This window comes from Schistocerca cancellata, chromosome 3, assembly GCF_023864275.1.
Source record: "Schistocerca cancellata isolate TAMUIC-IGC-003103 chromosome 3, iqSchCanc2.1, whole genome shotgun sequence".
NCBI classification, from domain to species: Eukaryota; Metazoa; Arthropoda; class Insecta; order Orthoptera; family Acrididae; genus Schistocerca; species Schistocerca cancellata.
In genome coordinates, this window is record NC_064628.1 from 383,463,978 (window position 1) to 383,489,629 (window position 25,652).

At 42.9% G+C, this 25,652-nt stretch overlaps 1 protein-coding gene across 1 annotated transcript in view; it reads left to right on the top strand.

The window, feature by feature from the left end:
- LOC126176321 (fibrous sheath CABYR-binding protein-like) overlaps positions 1–25,652 on the top strand; it is a 187,934-nt gene that overhangs the window by 141,682 nt on the left and 20,600 nt on the right. Inside the window, exon 7 of the mRNA XM_049923471.1 lies at positions 12,110–12,415. Within this exon, the coding sequence (XP_049779428.1) occupies positions 12,110–12,415 (306 nt within the window). The remainder of the gene's footprint in view (positions 1–12,109; positions 12,416–25,652) is intronic.

Below are 25,652 nucleotides of genomic sequence, written 5' to 3' on the forward strand. Positions count from 1 at the left end.
AACAAATGTGACGGTTGGCCTTCTTTATTTCATTGTTTGTTGTTCTCGGTGTCGACGTACTGGCTGAAAAAATAGGGGATGGAAGGACAACTACTGTCTACTCTAAATGATGTAGCCAACAGATGCACAGTTGCGTTTCACAGTATTTTACTTTCACTGTTCGCAACCTCCAATATTACACAGTTACATGACCAGAGCACTGCCACATACTGCTACAATAGATTAATGTTCAACATCTACGAGCAGTAAAAAACATAACCACGTAGTCCACAGTTCTTTTGGAATAGTCAAGTACATATGGAACAGCCACTGTCATTGTTTTAACACATGGCCTAATTGTGTTACACTTTACAGTTACATTGATGCATTGTTGTTGTTCTAATCAACACAGGTTTCTCGTCTGAAACTCGGTCATGGACAGATTGTCTCATGACCAGAAATCGGGCCCTTATATATCATCACAATAATAGGTGCTGAAACTACACATTGTTCGAAGTTAAATTTACAGAAATTACAATTAAAACTTAACCAATTAAATTGACTGAATATATCAAAAATCATTCATTTTAATAGTTTCTTCTACTACAAGGTTTAAGCCAAATTATTTGTTTATATGGTGAAATTGAAATATATAGTTACATAAACAATATTTCTGGCAAAACTGTTGATTACCTTGGAATTAATTAATGGCTGACTTTGCCATCATGTTTTCAAATAGAGCCAAATAGATCCTTTAAGAATACTGTTGGTTGTTCCTCCAAATGATTATGATTAGTACAGAATTTATATTTGTTTATACATCAACAATAGAATTTAAGTTAGGAAATAATTACCAGTTTCATCCTATAGCAAAAGATACTAACTAGGAATAGTCGAAATAAATTGGAAAATCAATTACATACACAAAACTAAGCACAAAATTAGATCTGGTGTTATATAGTTTAAAACTGAGGGCCAACGTTTCTCCTTTACAAAAAAGCAGAATATACTCATGTATGTTAATGATAACTAAATTCAAAAATGAATTTTAAGGAGGCAGATGGCAAAACAAGAGGGGAAGTAAAATTATCCCCACTTGCTTCGCCACAGGTCCATACTCGAGTGCTCTTGCAGGCTACTGTGGGTCATGGGAGCTTTCCACGACACGTGCACAGACACAGACATATAGAAAATAGAGCAAATGCGCTGCAGCTGTGGAATATGTGGTTGGAGATGACTGGATTCATTTGAGTACAGTGCTATACTACGCTGTCCAACCAGAAAAATACTGCATTTGCACGAGTTGTAGACAACTGTACTACACTTACAAGTGTTCACCCCGATAGCTGAATGGTCAGCATGACGGACTGCCATCCTAAGGAGCCTGGGTTAAATTCCTGGCTGGGTCAGGGATTTTCTCCGCTCAGGGACTGGGTGTTGTGTTGTCTTCATCATCATTTCATCCCCATCTGGCGCGTGGGTCGCCCAATGTAATAAGACCTGCACCAAGGCAGCCTGCCGGCCCTACTCCGTAAGGGTCCTCCCAGCCAATGACACAATATGCTCATTTCCATTTACAAGCAATTTTAGAATATGCAACGAGAAGTGATGCAATGATCGCAGAGGCAGAAGTGGTGTAAAATCGATAAAATTACAATAAATGACAGAAAATACATATAAATTGAGGGAAAATATGCCGAAATGGGGGGAAATTGATGACGAATCAGGGAGTATTTGCATGTCTCCTGCTTTTTACATGAAAATTCCTGTACATGGGAATGAATATGTGACAGCAAGAGGAATATGAGTAAAAGTTGACATAAGGTAGCACCGGGAACCAGGGAAACAGTCATTTTTATCGACAATGGTAAGGTGGATGGTACAGAACATTCAACGTTTAACGTGTAAGACCACCAAATGTAGAATAAAAAATGTATAAATTTATGTCGGTTCACAAGCCCAGGTAGGAATCCAAAGTTACCGGCAACTGCGTCATATATTTTCATAAAGTGTCCTTAGCTAAAGAGCATTGTATTAGTGGCTGTGGTGACTGCAGTCGCACATTTGACCCTGTGCAGGACTGTTTAGGGGTTTTAAACCATAGCAAACAGTATTTACAATGTGCTTTCCTGTACTCTCTGTCAATCATAACCTTGTCGTGTGAGCCAACAAGCAGTTCGTGTATGGCAACATCTTGCTACATGTCTATTGAGGTAATAGAAATAACAACATGACTGCTGTCTTTGATGTTTTCCTTGAAAAGAGATCCACCTGCCTCTAAACTGACTTGGATCTGTGTTAAAGGACAATAGGAAGTAGATGGAGTGATTGATTGGGGGAGAGAGGGAGATGTTGCTGTGTGTCATTTATCACGCGTGTAACCAATTTTTCCATTGCTCTCTTGATGTGTATCAGCTGTGTAGTATTACCTACTATAGACTTGTATACAACTGTGTGTTCTTTGTGTGACTTAGAGTACTGTCTACTTGCGATCATTAACAACTAACCTCTCCATATCACAGTCATCAGGGGATTTCTAACTCATGTGTGATGAAATATGCCTATTGATGGAAAATCTGTTTTGGTACGCACCTCTGAATGAACAAAGATGTATGTGAAGTAACCCAGTTCTCTGCCACATCTTCGATATAAATCGAGTCTTCTGTTTCATATAGGTATGAAGTGACTATTACTATACTTTTCATGTTCGGCCTATAGTAAATGCCTGCAAATGAATCATCGAGAGAGGGCAAGTCTTAGGATATTTTAGTGGGTTGGTATGTAAGATACGCAAACATTCTCGTAGAAAATCAAACAGCTCATGGGCATATCAACTATATGAACATACACATATGGAAAACTGTGGAAGAATGTGGAAAACGACATAAAATTGGTAAAATTCGAGGAAAACCTGGTATAATCACAAAAAATTGAGGTAAATACCGTGAAGTACGTAAAATCGCCAAAACCTAGTAATATTATGGAAACTGACCGAGAATACATGAAATCAGAGAAAAGTACCATGAAATGAGTACTGAGCGAAATCAGTAAAATTGTGTGTCCTGGAGGAGGGGAGTAGACTGATGCTACATAAACACACACCTTAGTAGTGGAGAGAAGAGGCCTTCTAGAGACTTGGCGTCAAGAAAGAAATGCCAATATTATCCCACACATGAGCAATACAGCCTAACATCTGACAATGACGTTTGCATGCAAGAGGAAGGTTATCAAGAGTGGTGGTAAACTGCGGTAAGTCTGTTACATCTCCTCTGGTGTTTATATCCTCATAAGATGTTACTGTTTCTTCGTATGCATTTTTGGTTATCGGCAATAATTTTATGGGGCTGTTGTGAATATATAATAATTTACGAACCATAATCGGCTTGAGCTTTGTAAACAGAAGGCGTCATATGCCTCTGGACAGTTTGTCACCATAATTTATTGTAGAGAAACTTGGAGGGGGAATGTATCCCATGAGCTGGAAATATATTTATTGCATTGGAATATTAACAGCATTGCATTCCACATGACTAATAGGTCAGAAACTGCACCACTCTAGCATTATCGCATGTTTTAAGTGTAGAATTGTGTAGCCTTGGGAATGCATGTGTTTATGTTCTATGATCATTTCTCTCTTACCAATACCTTCTTGTTACTGATACTAGGCACCACAACAACACTTCCAAATTGATTGCGCAGTTTATTTATGTAAAATGCTTCAAACTACAGCTCTTTGGAGCTCCATCATACATGATACACACGTTTCTTCTTCAGAGCTGTCTGTTATATCATCACAACACTCACATATCTACTATACACTGATAAGAGGTGCTAACTTCCTCGACATGCATGCATCTGGAGAGATCTTGTTCCCTTGGATGGGCGATGTGAGTACGATTGGTGCAGAACAGCAGTTATGGACTTGGTTCACTCTGTTCCTTCACAAGACATGAAATGTAGTGGACGTAGAGGCTTCCTGCTTCTCGTCAGCTGCAAGTTAAATTGATTACAGTATTGCAGGTAGGGTTGGTCAGAAACAATGCGGGTAGATCTTTCTATCTCCAACTTTATCCTAGAATGCGAGAATGCCCTGTGACTCCCATCTGCATAGGGAAAGATTTGCAATATTAATCGCAAAATACGCATTATGATCAAAGTGCTAGAAATATGTAGATCGGTATAGGATTTTGGGGATCGTGATGTTACGTACAGTAATATTGAACCCAACATTAAGTATTCGCTCATTTATAATGAATTAACTTCATTTTGATTCTGTGAGTACAAACACATCCACTCGAATACAGAGTTCGGAACACACTGGGAGCAACAGTTTTCAAAGAAGTTCGTTCTCAAAGATTAGGTGGTCGACTCTTACAGTCCATAACTGCCACAGAGCCCCCGCCGGTAGTGCGGAGCACGGTAAGGATGATGAGAGGCGTGTGGGCACCCGGCCGGCTGATGGCAGAGGTGCGCGTGACCGATCGTGTCGTGGCAGGCGCTAGTGTGAGGCACAATCGGACCATTTCTGCATGTCTTGGTAGGCAGGACTAGCTGAGGGAAGGAGGCATGGAAGGCATCCACAGGTGGACTGTGCCATGCTGCTGATGGCATGGTGGAAGCAGAAGGCAGCAGTGTGTCGGTGGGGAGAACATCGTCGTGCCGACGCCGTGTGGTGCAGTGGGGTTTTGATCTGATCGAAGGCATGGAGCGTGTCAAAGATGCGATGCAATGTATTGCAAAAGTATTTGCCAGCTAGTGCCGCGGTAAGTGCAACGTGTCCGGTAACAGTTTGTTATTGGCCGTATGACGTAAAGGAGCAAGCATGCTGTGGCTTAACAGGTTGCGTAAGAGATGCCGGATGAGCAACTCTCGTGGTAATGACGGAGTTATAGAGGCTCTTGATGTCGCAGCAGGGGAGAAAACAGCAAGCTGCACATGACTGACCTTGGCGGCGGATGACTTGGGTGTAGACAGAAGCGTCAGTTCAGAGTCCGTGGACGGTGAGTGTGTTACAGCGGTAGATGGCAGGATGGTACAAGCAGAGTTGACAGTGTCGGTGTTTTGATGTGCGAAACAGCCGTGATCGAAGGTTGGGGGGCGTGGTCGTGAGCCCTGTGCATGAGGCATGGCGATGGCGAGAGGTGCTGGAAGGCGAAACCGTGGTCAGAGCAGGAAGGCGATGAGACGTAATGTGAACGTGACGAAGTTGAATCGGCGGATGAACTACTGGTCCGTGGCAGAGAGGTGACACAGGTCGATGGAACTGGAGCTGCATGTGTGCTGTCGCTGTTGGCAGTGCGGTCGAGTCGTAAGGCTGCAAGCTGCTCTCGCAAAACTGCTGCACGGTCGTGTGGCGGAGCGGAAAGGTGCTCACTCGTCGAAGCAGAAACGGCAGATGTGTTGGTCGTACATTGCGGAGGTAGTGAAGAGGGCGGCAAAGCAAGCGGCACTGGAATGCGGTTGGTTATGCCGTGGTACAGAAACTAAGTGATAATGTTCAGATTCCAAAGACGATGCTCAAAGTCTGAAGACGAACGCTTATTGATGCTGGTGTCGACCTCATCGGCGCCACAGGATGCTGTCTGGTATAATTTGGTATATATACATTTGAGAATTAACAATGAATGGGCATACATCTATCTACATTCACAGTCTAGCATATGGTACTCACAAAGTAGTGGATGATACAGAAATTGGGAAGCATGCTGCCATGTCATTGGTTGGCATTGAAATCAAGGAAAAACTGGTAAAATTGCTAAAATTGATCTCACTATCAACTGTGGTCCTTGTTACTGTACATCAACAGTGTCTCATCCATCCCATCTGCCCACTGGTATGCTGATGATTACCACATAGTGATTAACTGATAGCACTTTCTTAGATGGAGAGAGAGTCTTGGTGGATCAAACCCCTCTGGGGATGGCCAGCACTGAAACATGATTGTATACATAACTGCAATGTGAGGGATCAATCGAAATGGAACACCTAGACATCTGCTATCATGTCACTGTGAAAGATGACTTTAAATGTAGAGGTTGTCAATAACTCTCAGACAACTGTTTGGAAATGCCCCACAATGCTGCAAATCTCTTCCAGTATCCATATGTCTCGATGTCTTGCACATATTTTGTCATTAAGAGACACCGCCTCTGTATTTTATTTCAATCATCCTGTGTGTGGGTTGTGGAAGCAGCAGTACAATGCGGTGTCCAGTTTTCTCTGAGAGCCAATAGATTGAGATATGTTAATGTTGGTTCAGCATCTGACACAGACCTCGAAGTTGTGGTGGAAAAAACAAAATGATGGCGGTGTATGTAGCTGTAGTCATACACTGCTTGGATGTATTAAGCACAAAAAGACAAAGTATCAAATAATGACACAGGGATGCCCTCTTGTGATTGTTAGCCTGTAGGACATAGTCCTCCTACAGTACAGGTGACGAAACATTAGACTGGTCTGTGCAAGCGACTTCGATCATGAGCCACCTGCTCCAATACCTGTATATTTAATAGGATCGCCTTGTATCCTCGATTCCAGCATGCAGATGGTAATTGTTTTCGCTATATAGGAAGATGGGACACAGTAATATCTTATCAAGTTCCCTACTGGGTGACATTAGTGTAGTTTTTACAGTTCGTAGTTTTTCGCTGTTGGATAGGACAAAATAATGAGGAGGGAGAGAATGTTTGGGTGACAGACATGAATGCTACAGATCTCCTTCAGTCTGCACTACCTGCATATAGTTTGAATACATAACGCAATGTAGCAGCAAAATCCTCGCCCTTCCCTCAGTTCCTGTATGATAAGAAGTCTTCCTAATATTTCTGATAAGAAACATCGCTGTAACTGCTTGAACCATATTTTCTACTACTTTGTGTTGCATGAGAGAGCTTCCATTTGCTGCTGGCCTTGCACACTGTACACGGTTGAAAGAGCTACAACAACATGTCCCCATTTTGCATCAAGTGGTCAAAACAAGATCCTGTCACATAACTCGGCTCACCCTGTTTCTCCACAGAATGCAGAAGGTCTTAGATATAGTCTTCTCCAACTTCTGATCAGTTCTGACTTAAATTGGAATTATCACATGAACAAAGCTGCAGGGGGGGCAGGGCAGAGACTGAAGAGTAGGTACAAGATACAGAGGGACTGTCTCAAAAAAACCACACTCGAGTTTTTGTTGTATGGGATCCTTAGCAGATAGATTAAAAAAGTGATTTATTTCGAGATATGGGAGTGGCGTGAATATGATTCGCCAGTGGCTGTAATCATGTGTAATTATTAAACAACGTCTCAATAGTATCCAATACAAGTATGTGGTTGAATGGATAGACTTGATTCCAAGTCGCAGACAGCATTTCTACCAGAATTTGTAATGCTATCAGCAACTCTTGCGTGTGCCTATAGAACCAAGACCACATTTTATGTGGGGTGGTAGTAACATAGTTGTTGTGATCGTATTTTTAATAGCGCTGTCCTTACATGAAATACCTGTTGCTAGCAGTGGAATCCTACTGCAGTCAGCTTCAAATGTCTGTTCTCAATAGCATTCCTCACAAAGAACATTGTTTTACCTCCAGGGATTGCCATTTGAAATACGTGGTGAGTGTAATTCTGCTGGAAAAAAATTACTCGCCATGGAAACTATCTCTCATTATCAATTTAATTAAATGGTCTATCAATCTGACATCAATGACGTGCCACGTGGTGGGTGGAAGCGATAGATAGGGTACCATGGATATGATTCTTGACTTGGAGCGGTAATGAGGTGTTTTTTTATTTGTTGCGGTGATATCTTTTAAGGAAATTCGTCTGTCAGTTACATAGGGAGAAACGACCATCGTAATAAAATCAGATGTATTACCAAATTTATAAAGTGATACATTGTATAAGACTTATATTTACAACTTCTTTGTGCTGTTACCTTAATTGACTTGGTATGTGGGGAGGCATTTGCCTACTTTAAGGGAGTTTGAAGTGAGGAGCATCCTGTGATATTAGCACTCTGTCATGAGCCAAAAAATTGTTTAATATTTCAGTCGTGTGATACATGATGTAACAGATATTAAGCTGATGAGAACAGATCTGTTTCTACCTGATGAGAAAATAGTTAGAGGCAATGTAGCCTGTGCCATACTGTTACAAGATTTTCATTAGTAACAATACTTCAGCAAGGTGGAAAAGTTTGTATGCCCTGATTTCTTCTTTCTTCGAAAATAACTTGTACAAAGGGAAAAAATCAACATTTCATGTGCGCAATTTGAAGTGTATGGTCAACAAAATTGCTGTCTTGGAATAGATAAAGCGGATTTATTTTTTTTTTTTCTGGTGGGCTCTATGTCGGTGGCGAAATTGGTTAGAACTATTGTATACATCCAAGCTGCAGCTGCTTTTTTTGCAGTACACTGCAACTAGCTGCAAGAGCAGTCACGAGGATTTGGCAATCGGAAGTAACGAATTAGCTCAGCCTGCAATGGGCTGTTAGGCATAATGAATGCACCAGCTTGTCTGCTCTTATCTGCGGTAGTGGGGGCCAGCAAAGTGGTCCCAGTGTGCTGGGTGATTGGGGATAGAAATGGACATATGTCTTGAGGAGATTTAAAATGAAGGGTGTTTGTCCTGGACATATTGATGACATCTCGATTCCTACCCCTCCAGTCATCCCTGATGCCCTGCATGGCTGGAGGTGGTGCACCCTGGCATACACATGCATCCATGACTGTGGCTGTGGCCATGGTGGTAGTTTCCACCAATCTTTGAGCATTGGCACTGATGGCATATGAGAGGATTGGTGCACTGTGTGAGGACCTCGGCCGGTCGGTGTGGCGAAGCGGTTCTAGGTGCTACAGTCTGGAACCGTGCGACCGCTGCGGTCGCAGGTTCGAATCCTGCCTCGGGCATGGATGTGTGTGATGTACTTAGGTTAGTTAGGTTTAAGTAGTTCTGAGTTCTAGAGGACTGATGACCTCAGATGTTAAGTCCCATAGTGCTCAGAGCCATTTTTTGAGGACCTCGGGATCTGAGCATGCGGGATGTGAGAGTGTTTCAGCGATCTCCGACATCTAGCCATGACAGCTACTTTTATGGACCTGTTTGTGATTTAAATGTGTCATGTTTAGTGCTTTTGCGAAATGTGTATGTGAGGGAAAGACTAAAGGAGGAACCAGTACAGGACAGGATAGAAAAATCAAGACTGCAGTGGTATGGACACATGAAGAGAATGGATGAGGGAAGAATTCCAAAGAGGATGTTTGATCTGCAACTGGAGGGGAAGAGGCCCAGAGGAAGACCAAGAGATAGATGGGTGAAGGGAGTGAAGGAATGTGTGACGAGAAGAGGAGAGAACTGGACGAAGGTGGAAGAGGGGGAATGGTGGAAAGACAGAACACGATGGAGAGGCTTGTGTTCCCGACAGACCCAGCCAGTGGCTGGAAACTGTCCAAGATGATGATGATGTTTAGTGCTTTTCAATACATCACAGTGCACTGCATCTTGCAGTGATATTTACTGTTGTCTCTATCCTATTATGCAGCAAGGCCTTCCTCCTACCAAATATAGTGGAGAGAACCAATTTAGGAATTCTGTAGTGCATTAAAAACGCAATTACAATGTAAAATTCTCACTTGATAGCGATTTTTGACATCTAGCCATGACAAATTATTACTAGGATTTGGATCATGGTTTAAGTTTGTCATGTTTAGTGCTTCTCACTACATCACAGTGGATTCTGTGTTGCAGAGGTATTTGTTGTTGTTGTTGGTACTATCCCATCAAGTGGTAGACCCTTCGTCCTCCTTCTGAATATAGTGGAGAGAACCAGTTTAGGAATTCTGTAGTGCTTTAAAAATCATGAAACCAAATTCCAAGTTTATCAATTTATTGTTCAAGTAGTTGTATTGTGAGCATGCATCTGTCCTGCCCCTCCCACAAATTGTTTAGGACATAGCATGCAACTGATCTGAAATTTGAAGCTTTCAGCTACAGTACGTCCAAAGTAATAGACTTCCTACCAAATGAACTAACTGTGTCAGTACCCACTGACAGAAGGCAAGATAAAACAAATCCAGTAGTGCTTGGAAACTGGATGGTTGCAGGATCGACTCCTGCCAAATATTCCAATCCTAGTATCCACCAATAGGAAGCAGAGAAAAACTGCACCCCACAAAAGGTACCAATTTCATTAATTAGTCAATCAATCTGATAATGCCTTGTATCCCATCAATAGTTTGCATAAACAATATTCCACACATTATCGGAATTGTTTAAACAATATTCCATATGTGTCAATCTATATCCTGCAAATGACCAATCAGTTGAGTCTTTTTCCCACCATTTTCCAGGTGAAGGAGGGGAGGGGGTAGGACTGGTGGTTACCTAGAGGTGGAGCTGTTAATGAATTGATTCAGTTAATTAATTAATCAATCAAAAGTGTGCTTGTATCACCAAGGGGAGTTCCCTCTGGGAAGGAAGGAGGAGGAGTGGGAGAAGGAGGGGGAGGGTAGAGTTGACATGGAAAGCCACTTAACTGAACAACAAGTTAAGGACTTGTCAATAAAAAGGATGGATTATCCTAATGGGGTCATAATCCTCTTAGCAGAACTATAGGTTAAGGACCAGTCAATTGAGAGAGAACAATAGAATTGGCACTGAATGTATACTTTGCACTGAAGTAGCCAACCCACAATGTGGGGCGATACCCCTGTTGCCCTACTACTGGTGATATGTGCCAGCCGCTATGTGGAAACGCTTTTTATTTTCAATTTTTAAGTTACTTACATGGCAAATAAACCTAAATAATGCTCAATATATTGTATCTATTAATATTATGATAAAAGGCATGAAAACAAAGGGCAAAGGAGAATTGGGGACCACAAATAAATATTGATGAAGGGATTATAAAGTGTACACGATAACTTCGTACATAAAAATAGATAGTTTTATTATTTTAGAGTTGATGACTTAGATTTTCTGGGGTTTTATAGTTGATGATTTTGATTTGCCGGGATAACATATATCAGAAAAAGAGGGGAACTTGTTGCACACATTATAAACACCGCATTTGTACAGTTACATGGTTGTTTTAAAGTTTTAGTAGAGAAACGAACTTGGTTCACATTCATTGATGGTCTACTCTCATCACACAGTTAGCAGTAAGTCACCATTTCGCCAAATATTGGTGAGGATAGCAGTGGATTTATTATTTGGATGTGATTTATTTTCTTTGTCATAGAGATAGGGGCAGTTTTCAAGTTTTTAGATCAAATTCTTTAGATGACGACAAAAACAGGCATTGTAGGGTTGCACTAGCTGTTTGCATTTGGAAAAAAATCACTTTACAACTGCACAGTGGCAACCCTCCTTCATCATCTCATATAATTGTGGATTGGCTTGTCTTCCCCATGAACCAGTTAACGAAAGAAATTTGTTCTCCAGCACATAAGGTTTCATCACTTTGACTACAATATATTAAGCATTATCTTAGTATATTTGTAGTGTAAATAAAGTAAAAATGAAAAATAAAAAAGGTACCAGATAGGAACTCGATTAGTATATTTGTAGTGTAAATAAAGTACAAATGGAAAATAAAAAAAGGTTCCATATAGGAACTCGAACCATGACCTTCAAATTATCGCCCTGTACTCTATCCACTGAGCCACCTGCTGCCTGGATACTATACTAACATAAATGGCTTATGCTGTGCCTGATGTGTGCGAAAAATGCTACTTTTTTCTAAATGCTTGGCCGTCTGGAACTTCCCCTTTTGTCACTTTCGTTTCTGCCGAAGCCCTGTATATACGGTACCATAAATTTGGACGAAATTGATGATGATGAATGGGCACAGTCCTCTTGTAAGTTAAAGTGACTTCATCTTTTAGTGGTATGGATAAAAATGGCGTCACTCGAGTGACGCCTCAGGAGTCTGGATGTTTCCACGTGCAATTTTGGTGATACCACTCTAGTAGCTACTTTCTTTCTAATTTTGGTGATTAAATTTAGCTGGTATAGGTATGAATAGCATTAATCAATTGAGTGATAGTTTATTCTTAATAAAGTTAATAAGTTTCTACGATTTGCATTTGTATTTGACTCGTTGCACATCCTTGGAGGTTCTCATTGTGAACACCCACAGCCCAGCAGCTCGGTATGCGCGCTCAGAGTTGGTGCCAGCAGTGTGGACGCCGACGACGGTGAACACCAAGATGGATGCACTGGAGCGGCTGTTCCCACTCAAGATGGAGCGCTTCCACAAGCCGCCGGTGCCGCCGCACATGGCCGTCGCCTTCGAGGCGACACGCTACCGTGAGCTGGCACCGGCGCTCAAGGACAACCAGGACGCCATCATGCAGCTGGCCTTCTTCTCATCTTCCGACGCCCCGACGGCTAAGCGCGTCGCCACCAACTACCGCGAGTTCGTCCTCGCCTCCGGGAAGACTGGGTGCGTCCCAATTGCCCTGCCAGCTGTCACAGTCTGTCGTCCGAGTTCTGTTCCACCCGAGAGCTTGTTAGAGCCATTTTGTTGCCACAGTTGTCAGTCCTGTGCTCTAAATTTCGTCCCTTGTGTACAGTTAACCCATCTTCAAGTGAAATCATGTATAGTTCATACAGTATTATTACATGCAACGAAATTTTATATGAAGAGTACCTCATACAGAGTTATTACTTGCAACGAAATTTTATATCTCATGTAATGTGAAGAATACATGACTCAGTTTGAGGGTAAGTTAACGGTACACAGGCAGCAAAATTTAGAACACGGGGACTGACAAACCTGCCAATAACAACGACTTTTATGGATCTGGGCATTGAGTCGAACCTAGCTCGGACGACAGATAAGAGTAGTTCATTCCATGCTGCCTTGACTCTATGCCCGGCTATGTGAAAGCAGATGGTTGGAATCGGACCGTGCTCTAATCCCTCTAAGTGTGTGTGTAGTATCTTTCGTGGCCAGCCTTGTTTAATTTGGAGTTGTCTGTGGTTCGTAAGTATCTTATTATCAGCTTCTCCATTTATTATAAGATTTTAATTGGTTTGTGGAAAGTAAATCTCTTTGAATGATGGTTTTCAACTTTGTTTTTGGTGGTTTTCATTTCCAGGGACTGATTTTGATATGAGTGTCTGTGTCTGAGTTATGAAGGCCTAATGAAAAGTTTAATATTCTTTTCATGGTTATTGTGGGGTCCTGATATTGCTGTCTTCATTTGGGTCAAGCGAAATAAGCGATTCCAGTTGTACGTTTAATTTTTTTCTTCTGTCTCTTCTGAGAAATTCGTGTGTCTCATATTTATATTATGTAATTGTTTCGTGTGCGGAGAGGGGGAGTATTGTATTCTTATGTAGGCCAAGCGAAATTCAATTCCAGTTGTGTGTCTCCTGTATGTTTTCGTTCGATTTATGTACGTGATTACTCGATTTTCTGGTGGTTTTGAAATCATCTCTTTTTATTGTCGTCTTTTTAGCTTGTCCCCACTCAGAACCCTTTAACTTTGGCAATTGTTGTGTGACTTTCATTTCTTTTGCTGACTGACATATTTCACCTTTTTTGTGTTTGTTTGGTCATAATGGTCTATCAAGTGGTCACCTTCTTGAAGGATATGATCGTGCTATTATTAAACATTATTTGTGGTTGTCTTAGTAACTCGTATAAGCCATACTGCTTATCATTTGTCCACATATTGGTGCCAGCAATGGCGCCAACATTGGCCAATGTTTATGGAAGAGCACCCACACATTGGAGCCAACAATCAGTTGAATTCGAGTAGAGCCAGTGTAGAAAAGTCTGCCACACTGATCTAGGCTGGTGCATTTGCGGTTTTGAGCATGAATAATATTGCTCTGCTGTTCCTGATTCAGTTTGAAAAACTCGTCTTGGGAATAAATATGACGAAAAAGACAAGCAAACGAATGAACAAACAAACTTGGTTTCAAATTGGCAAAGACAGAAAACAAACAACATTGGTGCCAATGTTTCCTCAACATATCGATATTTACCCAACGTCCTCTCATGTTTGGTCAGAGTACCAACAACAACAGAGTCATACCAACATTAAGGTCAGTGTTGGTTCCAATGCTATTTCGTCCATCCACACACTGGACAAACACTGCTGGTGTCAATGTCAACCCATTGTGTGGACCCAGTCTTGCTCGAAATATGACATTGTGGGTCAAAGCAGATGGGTGGAATTGGATCGTGCTCTAATCTCAAATTGTTCTTTACTAAGACATCACACCATCACATCAGGAGCTGAGAATGTATGTCCACCATAATGCTAACTGCAGAAGTGGGACTCCTTTGATAAGTGATGTGGCGCCGCTGCAGTGTCCGCTGTTGTTGCAGGGTGCACCACCCCAGAGCACCTCTTTCTGCTGTCATGCCAAGGGCAGCAATGCAGCAGACCATCAAGCGAAGACGACGCAGCACACAGATCCTGGTGCTACAAAGATCGTCACAGTGCCAGTGCTGATGCTTGTCTTCCTGCAAACAATCCCATTTCCTTGCTCGAAGTACATAACATGGCTGCACAATCCTGCACTGCTGGTGAAAAATATGTCTATCTTCTCAAGCAGTAATCAAATGGAGCCATTGAGCTCCTGCATAGTCCTGAGTATCTCCCTCCTGAAGCAATCAACACTGTATTTACATTATAGTCATGGGGCATCGACAAATGCAATTAGCAGCATTGCAGAATCCTAAATTGCAGTCTTGAAAGGCCAAGATCATGCAGCTGTCAAGTTCTGTTATGTAGCTGTCGACTTTTCTCCTACTCACAAACAAACAACATTCAAATGCTAATTCTGAATGAGTAACCCACTGCATAACTCTTCCTTATAGGCAGAATTTAGATGGCTTTTTACTTTTACCTACTTTGTGTGGTTGCTCTGCAGTACTAATTATTTGCATATATAAGCGCGCAATGAATGTCATGCAAATCTGTCGTTTGCTCCCTGCCCCCTTTATATTGTTTCAGTTATGGTGTTTCAATTATAATAGTGTAAGAATGTGATTAACTGTCCCTCATAGAGGTGGTAATATATACTTGTCTCTTGTACTATCTTTTCAAAGCCATTGAGAAGACTGTTGAATGCCAGACATGTTTGATGGCATTACAGACAAGGCAACAATGTGCAACAACCGGCACAACACTGACCCTGCCTATAGACATCATACCAATCTCCTGAGTCACGCTTACACAATCAGACTATGTACCATAAGTATGTGAAGCAAGTTCCTCATAATAGCTCAGGTAAAATGTTCTCTGTCTTCTTATTCTGTCAACAATAGAAATATCTGGGGAGAAGTGGCTCCTGCGCATGGTCCAACATGAACTGCGAGTCTTAAGTTACTTCGGTATGATGCTGTTCATTTGAATTGAATTGCACGCTAAGTCCAAATCTTTAATGTTACATGTAATTGCCCTGTTTCTGCACATTTATTCATTGGTAACAGCAATGGTGACTAGTTTTGACCACTATGAATGACCATTATGAATGTAAATCAAAAGATGTCGAAGGACAAAAATTTACTTGTAACAGGTATCTGCCACAAAGGTCTTGTTACAGTTATCAGACTAGTAACCGACATTTAATGTGTTGAAAAACATTGAGACACTATGTAATAAAAAGGAAATACCACAGGTTTGTTTATGTGTATACCTAGATCTTTGACGCAGATTTGAGAGGATGGGAGTGTGTTACTGATCAATTTGTTGGATGAATGCACATTTCAAGCACTGTTCGCCAGCAGATACGATTTCTACATTGCAGTCTGAGTCATCATCTATGTTACACAGATTCTGAAATGATTGTGCTAATCTTGAAGTGGTCACAAAAGGAAGACTTGCGATATGGATGGGTGTAGAATATTGAATATGTGATCTGTATGTAGAGTAACACAACTTTATTGAAGATAATGAATACAAGACAGCCATACATGAACAGAGCAAGTTGCAGCAGTCAGAGTGAGTCCACAAAGTCACTCTCGCTTGTCTGTGATGTGGTTGCTATGGTTGACAGCCACCAGCACTGCAGAGCATGAGGCTTGATATGAAGGAGCGACGCCGAAGTCATCAAGGCGACGTGGCAATTTGTTGGCAGTTGGCATTGGGCATCGTGTGTGGCAGCTTTACCTGACCAGTCATGTCTTGGCTGGCCTGGAAGGGAGTCTCAGCTGGACATTTCTCACAGGTATGAATCTCTTCCAACTAACCATGACTTGGCTGGGGTAGGAACCATGCATGGCTCGAACGTTTCTTGTAGGTGGTGAGACACAGATGTGCATGACCAGTCATGCTGTGACTGGTGCTTTCATGAGATACGGCTGCAGCATTTCTCAAAGTCGCAGTGAATATTGTGCAAATTCTGAACAGGCGGTATATCTGTGGCTGACTTGTGAAAAATCTTATGTGTCCGCACAGGCCACCAATAGTGCAACCGAAAAGGGGGTGGAATGTCAGTGGTAAAGATGTCAGCATGTGGAGGCCATGCATACCAAAGGCATTCTAATGCAACCAGTGTGATAGCATGTGTTGAGGGGATGGTGCAGTTGATATGAGTGGCTAATTTATTAACTAGTGTGAACTTCAATGTGCATGGCCTGTGCAGTGACTGTCCACAGTTGGTTTGAGGGGGAGAGGAGGCAGAAATACTGGACATTGATCCATTTTGGGTCATGGTTGAAGTCAGTGTAGATGGAGATGCAGTCATAGAGTTCAGCATTGTTATGTTGAACTTGTGTCAGGAAGAGGCGATGAAGCTGTTGGTGACAGCTGGAAGTGAATAGTGCAACTGACAGTGGACACATGTGTGTCTTGTTGTGTTCAGTTCCTCCAATGTGTCCTTAATGTGGTATTGCAGAGCATCATCAGCCTGTGTTAGGTGTCAGGTTATTGAATGTGAAACCCCATGTATATTACCATTGGTGTAAGTGACGTCATATGAAGATCAGCAGCAGACAATGGTTGAGCTTATGAATGGTGGGCTCCATGTGGTCCCCAAGATAAAGATGCAGTAAAAGATACATTAGTCCATGCACGGCTTGCATTCAATAGTTTAAAGGTTAATAAGTAGAAGAAAGGCATGTTGCTGTTGCAACTGAAAAAGTTATTTCTAAGGAAGTAAGCAAAGTAAATACAATGTTGTCTACGGAAAACAGAACCATTAAGAGTATAAATAGTAAATTGCATAAAAATAAAGTGATCGTTACTAAAGCCGATAAAGGGAACACTGTAATTGTAGGTAGCACAGATGAATACATAAAGAAAACTAAAGATTTTTTTGCTAATAATAATATTGTGAGAATTGAGAAAGATCTTACTGGTTAAGCACAGAAAAAACTTAATGATAGGTTAAAAAGATATAAAGACATTTTTACGCCGTTTGAGAAGCTGACTTTGCGAAACATGAACCCACAGACAGCTACTTTAAGGGCCCAACTTAAGGTCCACAAAGAAGGGTGCCCTGTGAGACCAATCGTGAACATTATAGGGGGTCCCTTCAGTAAAATTGCACGAAAATGTTTAAACACCTTAAAAAAAGACGCTTTCTATTCCATAAACAATTTTCCGTGAAAAATAGTAAACAATTAATTGAGCAGGTTAGAAACATCCCCACTACAGCTAGTATGAAGCTGTTATCTCTGGATATTGTGAATTTATACACTAATATCCCGATAGATGAGACTATTGATATTGTGAAAAGTAATTTAATGTTGAGTAATTTGATAGACAATGAAATTGAGGAGTTTATAGACCTTTTGTCTCTTATGCTCAAATACAATTTATTCCGGTTCAACGACGAAATTTATGTGCAAAAAGACGGTCTCAGTATGGGAAACGCGATTTCTGGTTTTTTAGCTGACATGTTCATCTATCACCTTGAAACCAGATGGTTTCATGAGAATGTTGAGTTGGCAAAGAAAATTGTCTTTTACGTTAGGTACATTGATGATACATTATTGCTTGTGATTGGCGATGAAAATGACATTCACGAAATTGTATCCTCTTTTAACGCTTTACACGCTAAAATAAAGTTCACATATGAACTTGAAAGGAATGGGTTATTAGTTTTTTGGATCTATACATAAGGAATAGTGACGGAAGGCTTCATTATGGCATATTTCGAAAAAAGACATATACTGACTGTATCACAAACTATCATTCAGCCCACCCTAATCGGCATAAAACGGCGTTTTTCAGATTTGCATTTAATCGTGTTTTCTGTACCCCACTTTCTGAAGAGGATCGTAAAACTATGTTAGATATTATTTTTTCCGTAGCTAAATCTAATGATTATCCACTTCCGTTTGTTCAACAAATTTATGAAAAATTTGCCAATAAATATAAAGACATGGGAGCAAATGAAGTAATTGTAGTGAAAAATGAAGCAATGAAATATATTTCTTTACCATACTATGGGCAGTTAGTCTTAAAGTTGCAGCTATTTTTTTTTTCAACTAAGAACAATTTGGGACAAATTTCAGATCATGGTGTAGATAAAGTAAAAATTTTACATCATTCAGGGGTTTACAAAATACTTTGTCCAAGATGTAAAGCATGTTATGTAGGTCAGACTGGACGAAAAATTGAAACTAGATTTGCTGAACATGTCGCCATTGACAGAAAGGACATGGCTGATAGGTCGAATTTTGCAGCCCACATTATAAATAGTGGACATGAACTTCCTTGATTAGAGACGCATGTGAGGTTATTACCTAGAGTAGAAAAGGGAAATTATCTTGATTTGCTAGAGGATATGGAGATATTTCGTCATCATAGATCAGCTAGCGTGTGCCTTCTCAATGAGCAGGTGAATGTGAGGGGAGTTCATTTTTGGGAGCTCTTCGCCGTGCATTTGCTTGATGGGAAGGGAAAGGAAAGATGAGAGAGGAGTAGATAAATAGATTAGTAATACGAATTATGTTATTGTGACTACGTTTGCATTGACGCCCTTTAATTTTGCTTTTACCGCCTTGTCGGCTGCACCAACAGACATATCGTGATTTATAAAGGAGGGGCCCCTCCACTCCCACACCAGCATGGTGACCAAACCAAAAGTTCTACCGTCACCTCCGTATAACATGTTAGTTTTTGAATCAGGAGTCACAGGATGCAGGCTGTTATGTTATCCATGCATATGGGTAAGATTACTCATTAACATGGTCCATCAGGAGATAGAAATTGGACAAAAGCGATCGAAGGGTAGCGGTTGTAAGGGCAGAGGAAAAAAAGTGCCAAGGCAAGCGCCAAGGGAAAAAAACCTCTGTGACAGTAGGACGGGTAGTAAGGGCAGTAGCGGCTTGCTATCTGCGACAGTGCATGCAAGGTGTGGTTATGTTAGTGCGAGGTATCGTGCATCATTACTTTTGTCGTTGCTGGAGCTCGTTGCGGTACTTGCTGCAGTTGCTGCGTCCCTGCAACAGTTCAAGGTCGTTGTACATTAGTGAGCGATCGGTCATAGATCGGCTCACAGGCGGTATAGGGGGTGTGTGTGGTTGGTTTGCGTGCTGCGTACAGTACGGTTTCCCTGTGGTTGCCTGTTTTTCGGCTGGTCAAACATCTGGGGTTGCCAGTAATAGCTGTGTTGCAGGGGCTCGCCAGTACTGTCGTGTTAGTGTTCAATGGACCATAGATGTTTAGTTCCTAGCCAGTAGTGTCTTTGGTCTGTTATGCTTCCATCTATGGTTGTGGTCATAGTTACTCAGAGAAAGGATAAACGGGTTACGCGAGTGTCTCGTGTTATTGTACAGTCGTGTGGAGAGTTTTTGGAATACCTGCAAGATAGTATCTAGCCGGTATTCTCAGTGAAGGTCTGCGATGCGTGTGTAGTGCGGAGCGTTGCTTATGATTTTGAGTACTTTGTTCTGTATGAGCTGCAGACGGCGCAGGCAAGTTGGCGCAGCGAATCCCCAGACAGGGGCTGCGTACGTCATCAGGGGTCGAATAAATGTCATGTACATGGACCTAGACACCCTCCTGTTCATTGTGCTACGCCTGTTAAGCATAGGGTAGGGTTGTTTGAGCCTTGCGTTAGCTTTGTTGGTTACGTGTTGAATGTGGTCCCCCCAGAGTAGTTTCCTGTCTAGCCAGACACTGAGGTATTTGACCTTCTCGCGGAAACATATTGGGCGTGTGTGTAGTGTTATTGGGTTGCAGTGTTGATGTCTGCGCAGTTGCTTTGGTCTTCTAGTGAACAGAATGGCCTTGCACTTGTTGACATTTACTCTAACACGCCATTTCACCAGCCAAGGCTCCGCCGATCTGAGTGCAGTCTGTAGTCGTGAATTAATGTTAGACGGCTTCCAATCTTGCGCAAGGATGGCGGTGTCATCTGCATAGATTGCTACCGTCGTGTTGTGTGTAGCTGGGAGGTTGTTAATGTAGATGTTAAACAGTAAGGCCCCTAGGATGCTTCCTTGGGGTACTCCTGCCTGGATACCATGTCGTGTCGATTGTCTGCCCTGCACGTCGGTGTTGAAACTCCTGTCCGTGAGATATGAGTGTATGAGACGTATGAGCCCGTGGGGGAACCCTGCGTCGCTAAATTTGCATATTAGCCGTTGTGCCATAGATGATTGAAAGCCTTTTCGATGTCCAGGAACACCGCCACAGTCGCTTTGTTAGTGTTGTATCCGTGTGTTATGTATTCAACGATGCGGAGGAGTTGTGTTGTTGAGTGGTCATTCCTGAAACCGAATTGCTCCGGTCTCAGGGTGTCGTTTGTGATACAGTGCCTGATGAGTTGTTTTAATATTACCTTCTCAACGATCTTGCTGAGCGCGCTCAGCACACTGATGGGTCAGTAATTTTGTGGGAGGGAGTGGTCTTTCCCCGGCTTCCTGAACATCAGGACCTTGGCCGTCTTCCAAAAGGCGGGGAAGTGTTGGTGCTTGAGTATGGTATTCGTGATGTGTGTTAGGTAGTCTACAGCTTTGTCCGTGAACTCCTGGAGAACACGATTCTGAATGCCATCGTGACCAGGGGCCTTCCTAGCGGTGGTATGCATGATGGCCCATTTGACTTCTGCTGTACTAGCTTGTCGGATGATGTTGCGTGCTGGTTGGGCCAAAATGCGTGTGACCTCCTGGTCCATAGCAAGTGTGAACGCTGGGTCTGAGGGATCCAGGTTCGGTGTGAATGACGCTGCGAGTGTGAGGGCCATCAGTTCCGCTTTTTCTTCTGCAGAATATGCTGGTCCGTCGGGCCCTTGTAACATGGGGGTGTACAGTTTCTCCCTGGTGAAGTGTCAGGCCAGCTGCGACACGCCAGATTGCGTGGTGTCCAGCCCTTCGAGTTTCTGGTCCCCCTGTTGTGTCTTAAATGTTTGTATTTTTTCCCGGGTTATACCCTGGAGCCTGTCAATGTGCTGTCTGAAGTGCTTTGGTATGGTGTCGGCTATTGCGTCCTGGACAGCGCCAGTGAGGGTTTCAACTGCCTCATCAATTTGGGCTGTCTCATTAATCGCGTGGGTGGGTGGGCTGCGACTGTCAAGCGTTTCCTTGAACTGGGTCCAATTCACGCGCCTGTAGTCTAACATCCTGCGTTGTTCCATGTGCTGCAGTGTTTCTTCAATGTACAGTATAACGGGTTGGTGATTTGAGGGCAGATCATTTTCAATGGCAACGTTGAGTGTCGTTGTTATGCCCTTGATGAGGGCCATGTCTAACATGTCTGGCCTGTGTCGTCTCCGGTAGGGAATGTCCGTCGGTTCAGTTGGTGCTAGTGTGATGTAGTTTCATACTAGTGCATTTTCGTATAGTTTCTTGCCGTTGGAGTTTCGTATTCGTGAGTTCCAGTCTGGGTGTTTTGCGTTAAGATCTCCAGCGGCGATTACGCGCGGTGATATGTTGAGTATTGTGCAGATGTCGCGTGTTTTGATGTTTTTAGGGCTGTTGTATACTGACACCAGTGTAGTGTAGGCTCCATTGAACATGACCCTGACGGTGGTTGCCTCTAGTTTTTCAAGTTCAGGGAGCACTATGTTTGTGTGTTCTATATCTTTGTGTATGATGATGGCTGTTCCGCCATGACCGGTGCCGTCCGGTCGGTCGGTACGATAGACGCAGTGGCCGGTGAAGTTTAGTTGGTTGTGTGTTTTGAGCTTAGTTTCGCTCAGTAGTGCGATAAGCATACCCTTACGCTCCATGAGCGCGGCAAATTCCGCCATTTTGTTGTTGATCCCGTCTGCATTCCAGAACAGGATCTGTGTCAGTGTCTGGTTGTTTGCGATGGGGGCCGGGTGTGGCGTATTATCCATGTATGGATGTAAACAGTGTGGTGAGCACTGTTTGTATGACGGCCCAGTACTGCCCAGGTTGAGCAGTTATGAGCTGTGTGACGAGTGTTGTGATGGCCACCGCGAACTTGTTAAAGACCTGAGCGGTCGTGTGAGGGGGGAATATTGTTGCCAATAAACCCTCAAGTGTTGTGTTGGTGTTGTGTGTGTCGGCCTGTGGCTGGGTTTGGTGCTGGCGGCCGCTGGTGCTGGTGTTGTCATTATGTGTGGGCTGGCGCTTGTGGTGTTGTTATGTGGAACATTTTGAGATGCCTGTGTTACAGATGTGGTGATGGGTAGAGTAGTGTGTGTGCTGGTATAACTGGCTTGCTGACTGTGTGTCTGTGTGTCAGTGTTTTGTTGTTGCTGGGTACTTTGTTGTGGTGCATGTGTGTTCCCACTCCTGTTACCTCGTGGTTGCCTACGCCTTCTCTGGCTTTTTGGTTCTGGGGGTCCTTGTGTAAGTGTGTCTTTCTGTGTGTCGTGTGTAGGTTCACAGGTAGTGGTTTCAGGGGGTGGGGTTGTGTTATTTTTGGGGACTGGTGTTGGTACCAATGTGGCTGTAGTGTTGCATGTTGGCTGAGACGACTGTGTTGTTGTCGCAGTGATTGTGTTAGGTGCATGTGCTGGGCGCAGAGGTTCCGCGGCCTGCTCCGCTCCTCCAGGGCGTGTAGCCATGGCGAACGATACACCATTCCTAACAGGGTTTGGTGCGGGCCTTGGACATGTTATGATGTTGGGTGGCTTCGACTTTTGATTTTTGCGCCTCTGCATCTCTTTGTACACGTCGCAGCCCCTGTAGTTGGCCGCATGGCCTTGGCCACAGTTGGCGCAACGGCGTATGTTTTCATGGATTAGTGTGCAGGCGTTGGATGCGTGTTTGCCAGCACATCCGCGGCAACGGGGTGCCAGGCCGCAGCGGAGGGCCGAATGACCAAACCGCTGGCAGTTGTTACATTGTTGGGGAACTTGTGGTGGTTCGTATATCTCTACTCTTATGTCCATCCACAGAAGACTTTTATCTGCAGAAGGCCGCGGGAGGCGGCCGTGTCGGCCATCTCGACCAGGTAGTGTGGTAGACGATGGTGGGAGCGGAAGCCCGTCATCCTGGAAGCACTTTTACAGTCGAATCCTAGGAAGTTGAGCGCCACTTGTACTGTAGTGTTTGGGGTATTGGGGTCCACTCCCTTTACCACATACTGCTGTGTTTGTTCTTCAGCAGTCCTGTACGTATAATGTTCGATCCCCTTTTCTTTGAGGAAGATAAGGAGATCTTTATATTCGTTGTTAGTTGACATGTACAGTGAGGCCCTATCCCCAGAGTACTTCGTGTGTAGCGTGCAAGGTGTGTGCCTTTCCGCGAATGTTGTGTTGAGGACACTAAGGTCCCCGTAATTTTGTATTACGACTGGGAGAAAACCAGTCTTCTGATGTGCGGGTGTAGCTGCGGTTGGTGTTACTGTGGTGTTGCTGACTGCAGGTCGGATCATGTTTGTTGTTGTGTTAGTGTTCCTAACCGGAGGTGTGGGTTTCGGTGTAGGCAGCAGTGCCTTTCAGCTACCTTGCGAGTGCGGTTGCTCGCTTGTTTGCGTGCTGTTTCTCGGTTTGCGTCGTGAGCCCTCCACTTGCCAGGGCCCAGTGTAGTGGTGTTCTGTGTCTGCATCTGCAGCTGCTGGTTCTGCCGGTGGAGTCACCCAGTTGCAGGTGAATGTAGCATGAGGTGGAGGGTACTTGTCCACATGGGGGAATCACTTGGGCCGCAGAGGTCGGTTATTAATCGATGCTGGTTCAGCAGTTCCTACGCTACATATCGTGAGGGAGCACACCGTAAGAGCCCCTACGAGTTCCCAATTCATCCTATCGAGCCTGTGTTAATTTTCCCATGTATGAAGTGTTCTAGCACTTTATTTCTGCATTTGATCTTGTTTCGTTCGTGTCCGTAATTTTCTTATCTCAACTTAGTTTACTTTACATGTGCATTCAGCAATGTGGCGCCATCTGCGAAATAATCCGATCTTCCTGAATATCATTAACTGTACACTATATGGATGCCAACACCGTTTTACGTTTTGGCATTATGATTAACTTTTGCACTTCGATAATATGATAAATAATTTAAAAAAAAATTATTTTTAAAGTTTTTAAAATTTTTTCTATGGTGCGCTTCTCACCTATGTTTGTTCCCTTTTACTAATTTGTACAATCGCTTTTTGGCGTATATAACTGTACTTTGTCAATATATCCATTTTTTGTAAATATTTCAGTATTTTATCATTATATTGTACCTCACTTTGTATGTCATTTCTTCTTTTCATTTTTATTTTAGCTGTACCTTTTCGTATAGAGGGCGGGTTTGCTTTGCAGCTCCCCATTATGTTTTCTCGTTGTCATAGTCAATTCTCGATGTATCACTGTATGTTTGACGTCTGCTTAAGCCAGTGTTACTACTATGGGCACATATTTGTTGAAAGGTAAATTTGTATGTGCATTTTAAATGGTTTAATGTGTCTGTATACATTTAATTGATTTTACGTTGCTTTATTTACATTTATTCATTTGGTCACTGTTATTAATTATTTTTATTCTTGTATTTGTAGCACCGTGATGGTTGTTCATCAGTTGAAATTGATTTGCAAAAGTAAATAAAGAAAACACGATTTTGCGACTGGTTGCTGCTTACTTGGTAATTTTAATGATTCAGCTGTTTTCTGCTGAGTCATGCAGAAGTGATGTGGTGACAGCGTGCTGTCCAGCCAGAGAGACGTGCCCAGAGATGCCAACAGCAGAGGAGCAAGGTGGCCAGGAGAAACATGTTGTACTGTCATGTGTGTTTTGTTGCATGCCCATGATCAGTGACAGCACAGATGCTGAGTGGACCGGAGAATGGGCATGGTCAGACAGTCGCAGGGACTGGGGTTACGTGTACACTGTCACACTTGTCATCATGATGGTTGTGTGTCTAGACAGTGAGCTATTCTCATGCTATGGTGAGAGCTGTGAGTGTGTCATTATTATGTTGTGTGTCACACAGCAGCTGGCCTAGTGTTTCTGAATCACTAAGAACTCATCAGCTGAGGGGGCACACTGCTTAAGTGTGTCGACAGATGTACTATTGTCTTCCTGCTCTTTGTCTTCAATAGTCAATGTAGCAGGTGGGGGCCAGTGCGAAAGGTCTTCGGATACAACGGGCCATGCCAAAGTACAGTGGCGTGATGTGATGTGATGTACAAACAAGGAGAGAAGTAATTCAGCTTAATGCAGCTGCAATGCTGTAGGTTCATTTGTTGTCAATGAGCAATCAAGCAGCAGCAAGTTGTCTGCCAGGAAATAGTTCATTAGAGGATGGGGTGGAAGCCTCACAGAATACTCATCAGTGCCTGAGTTAATGAAAAGATCACATTCATGTG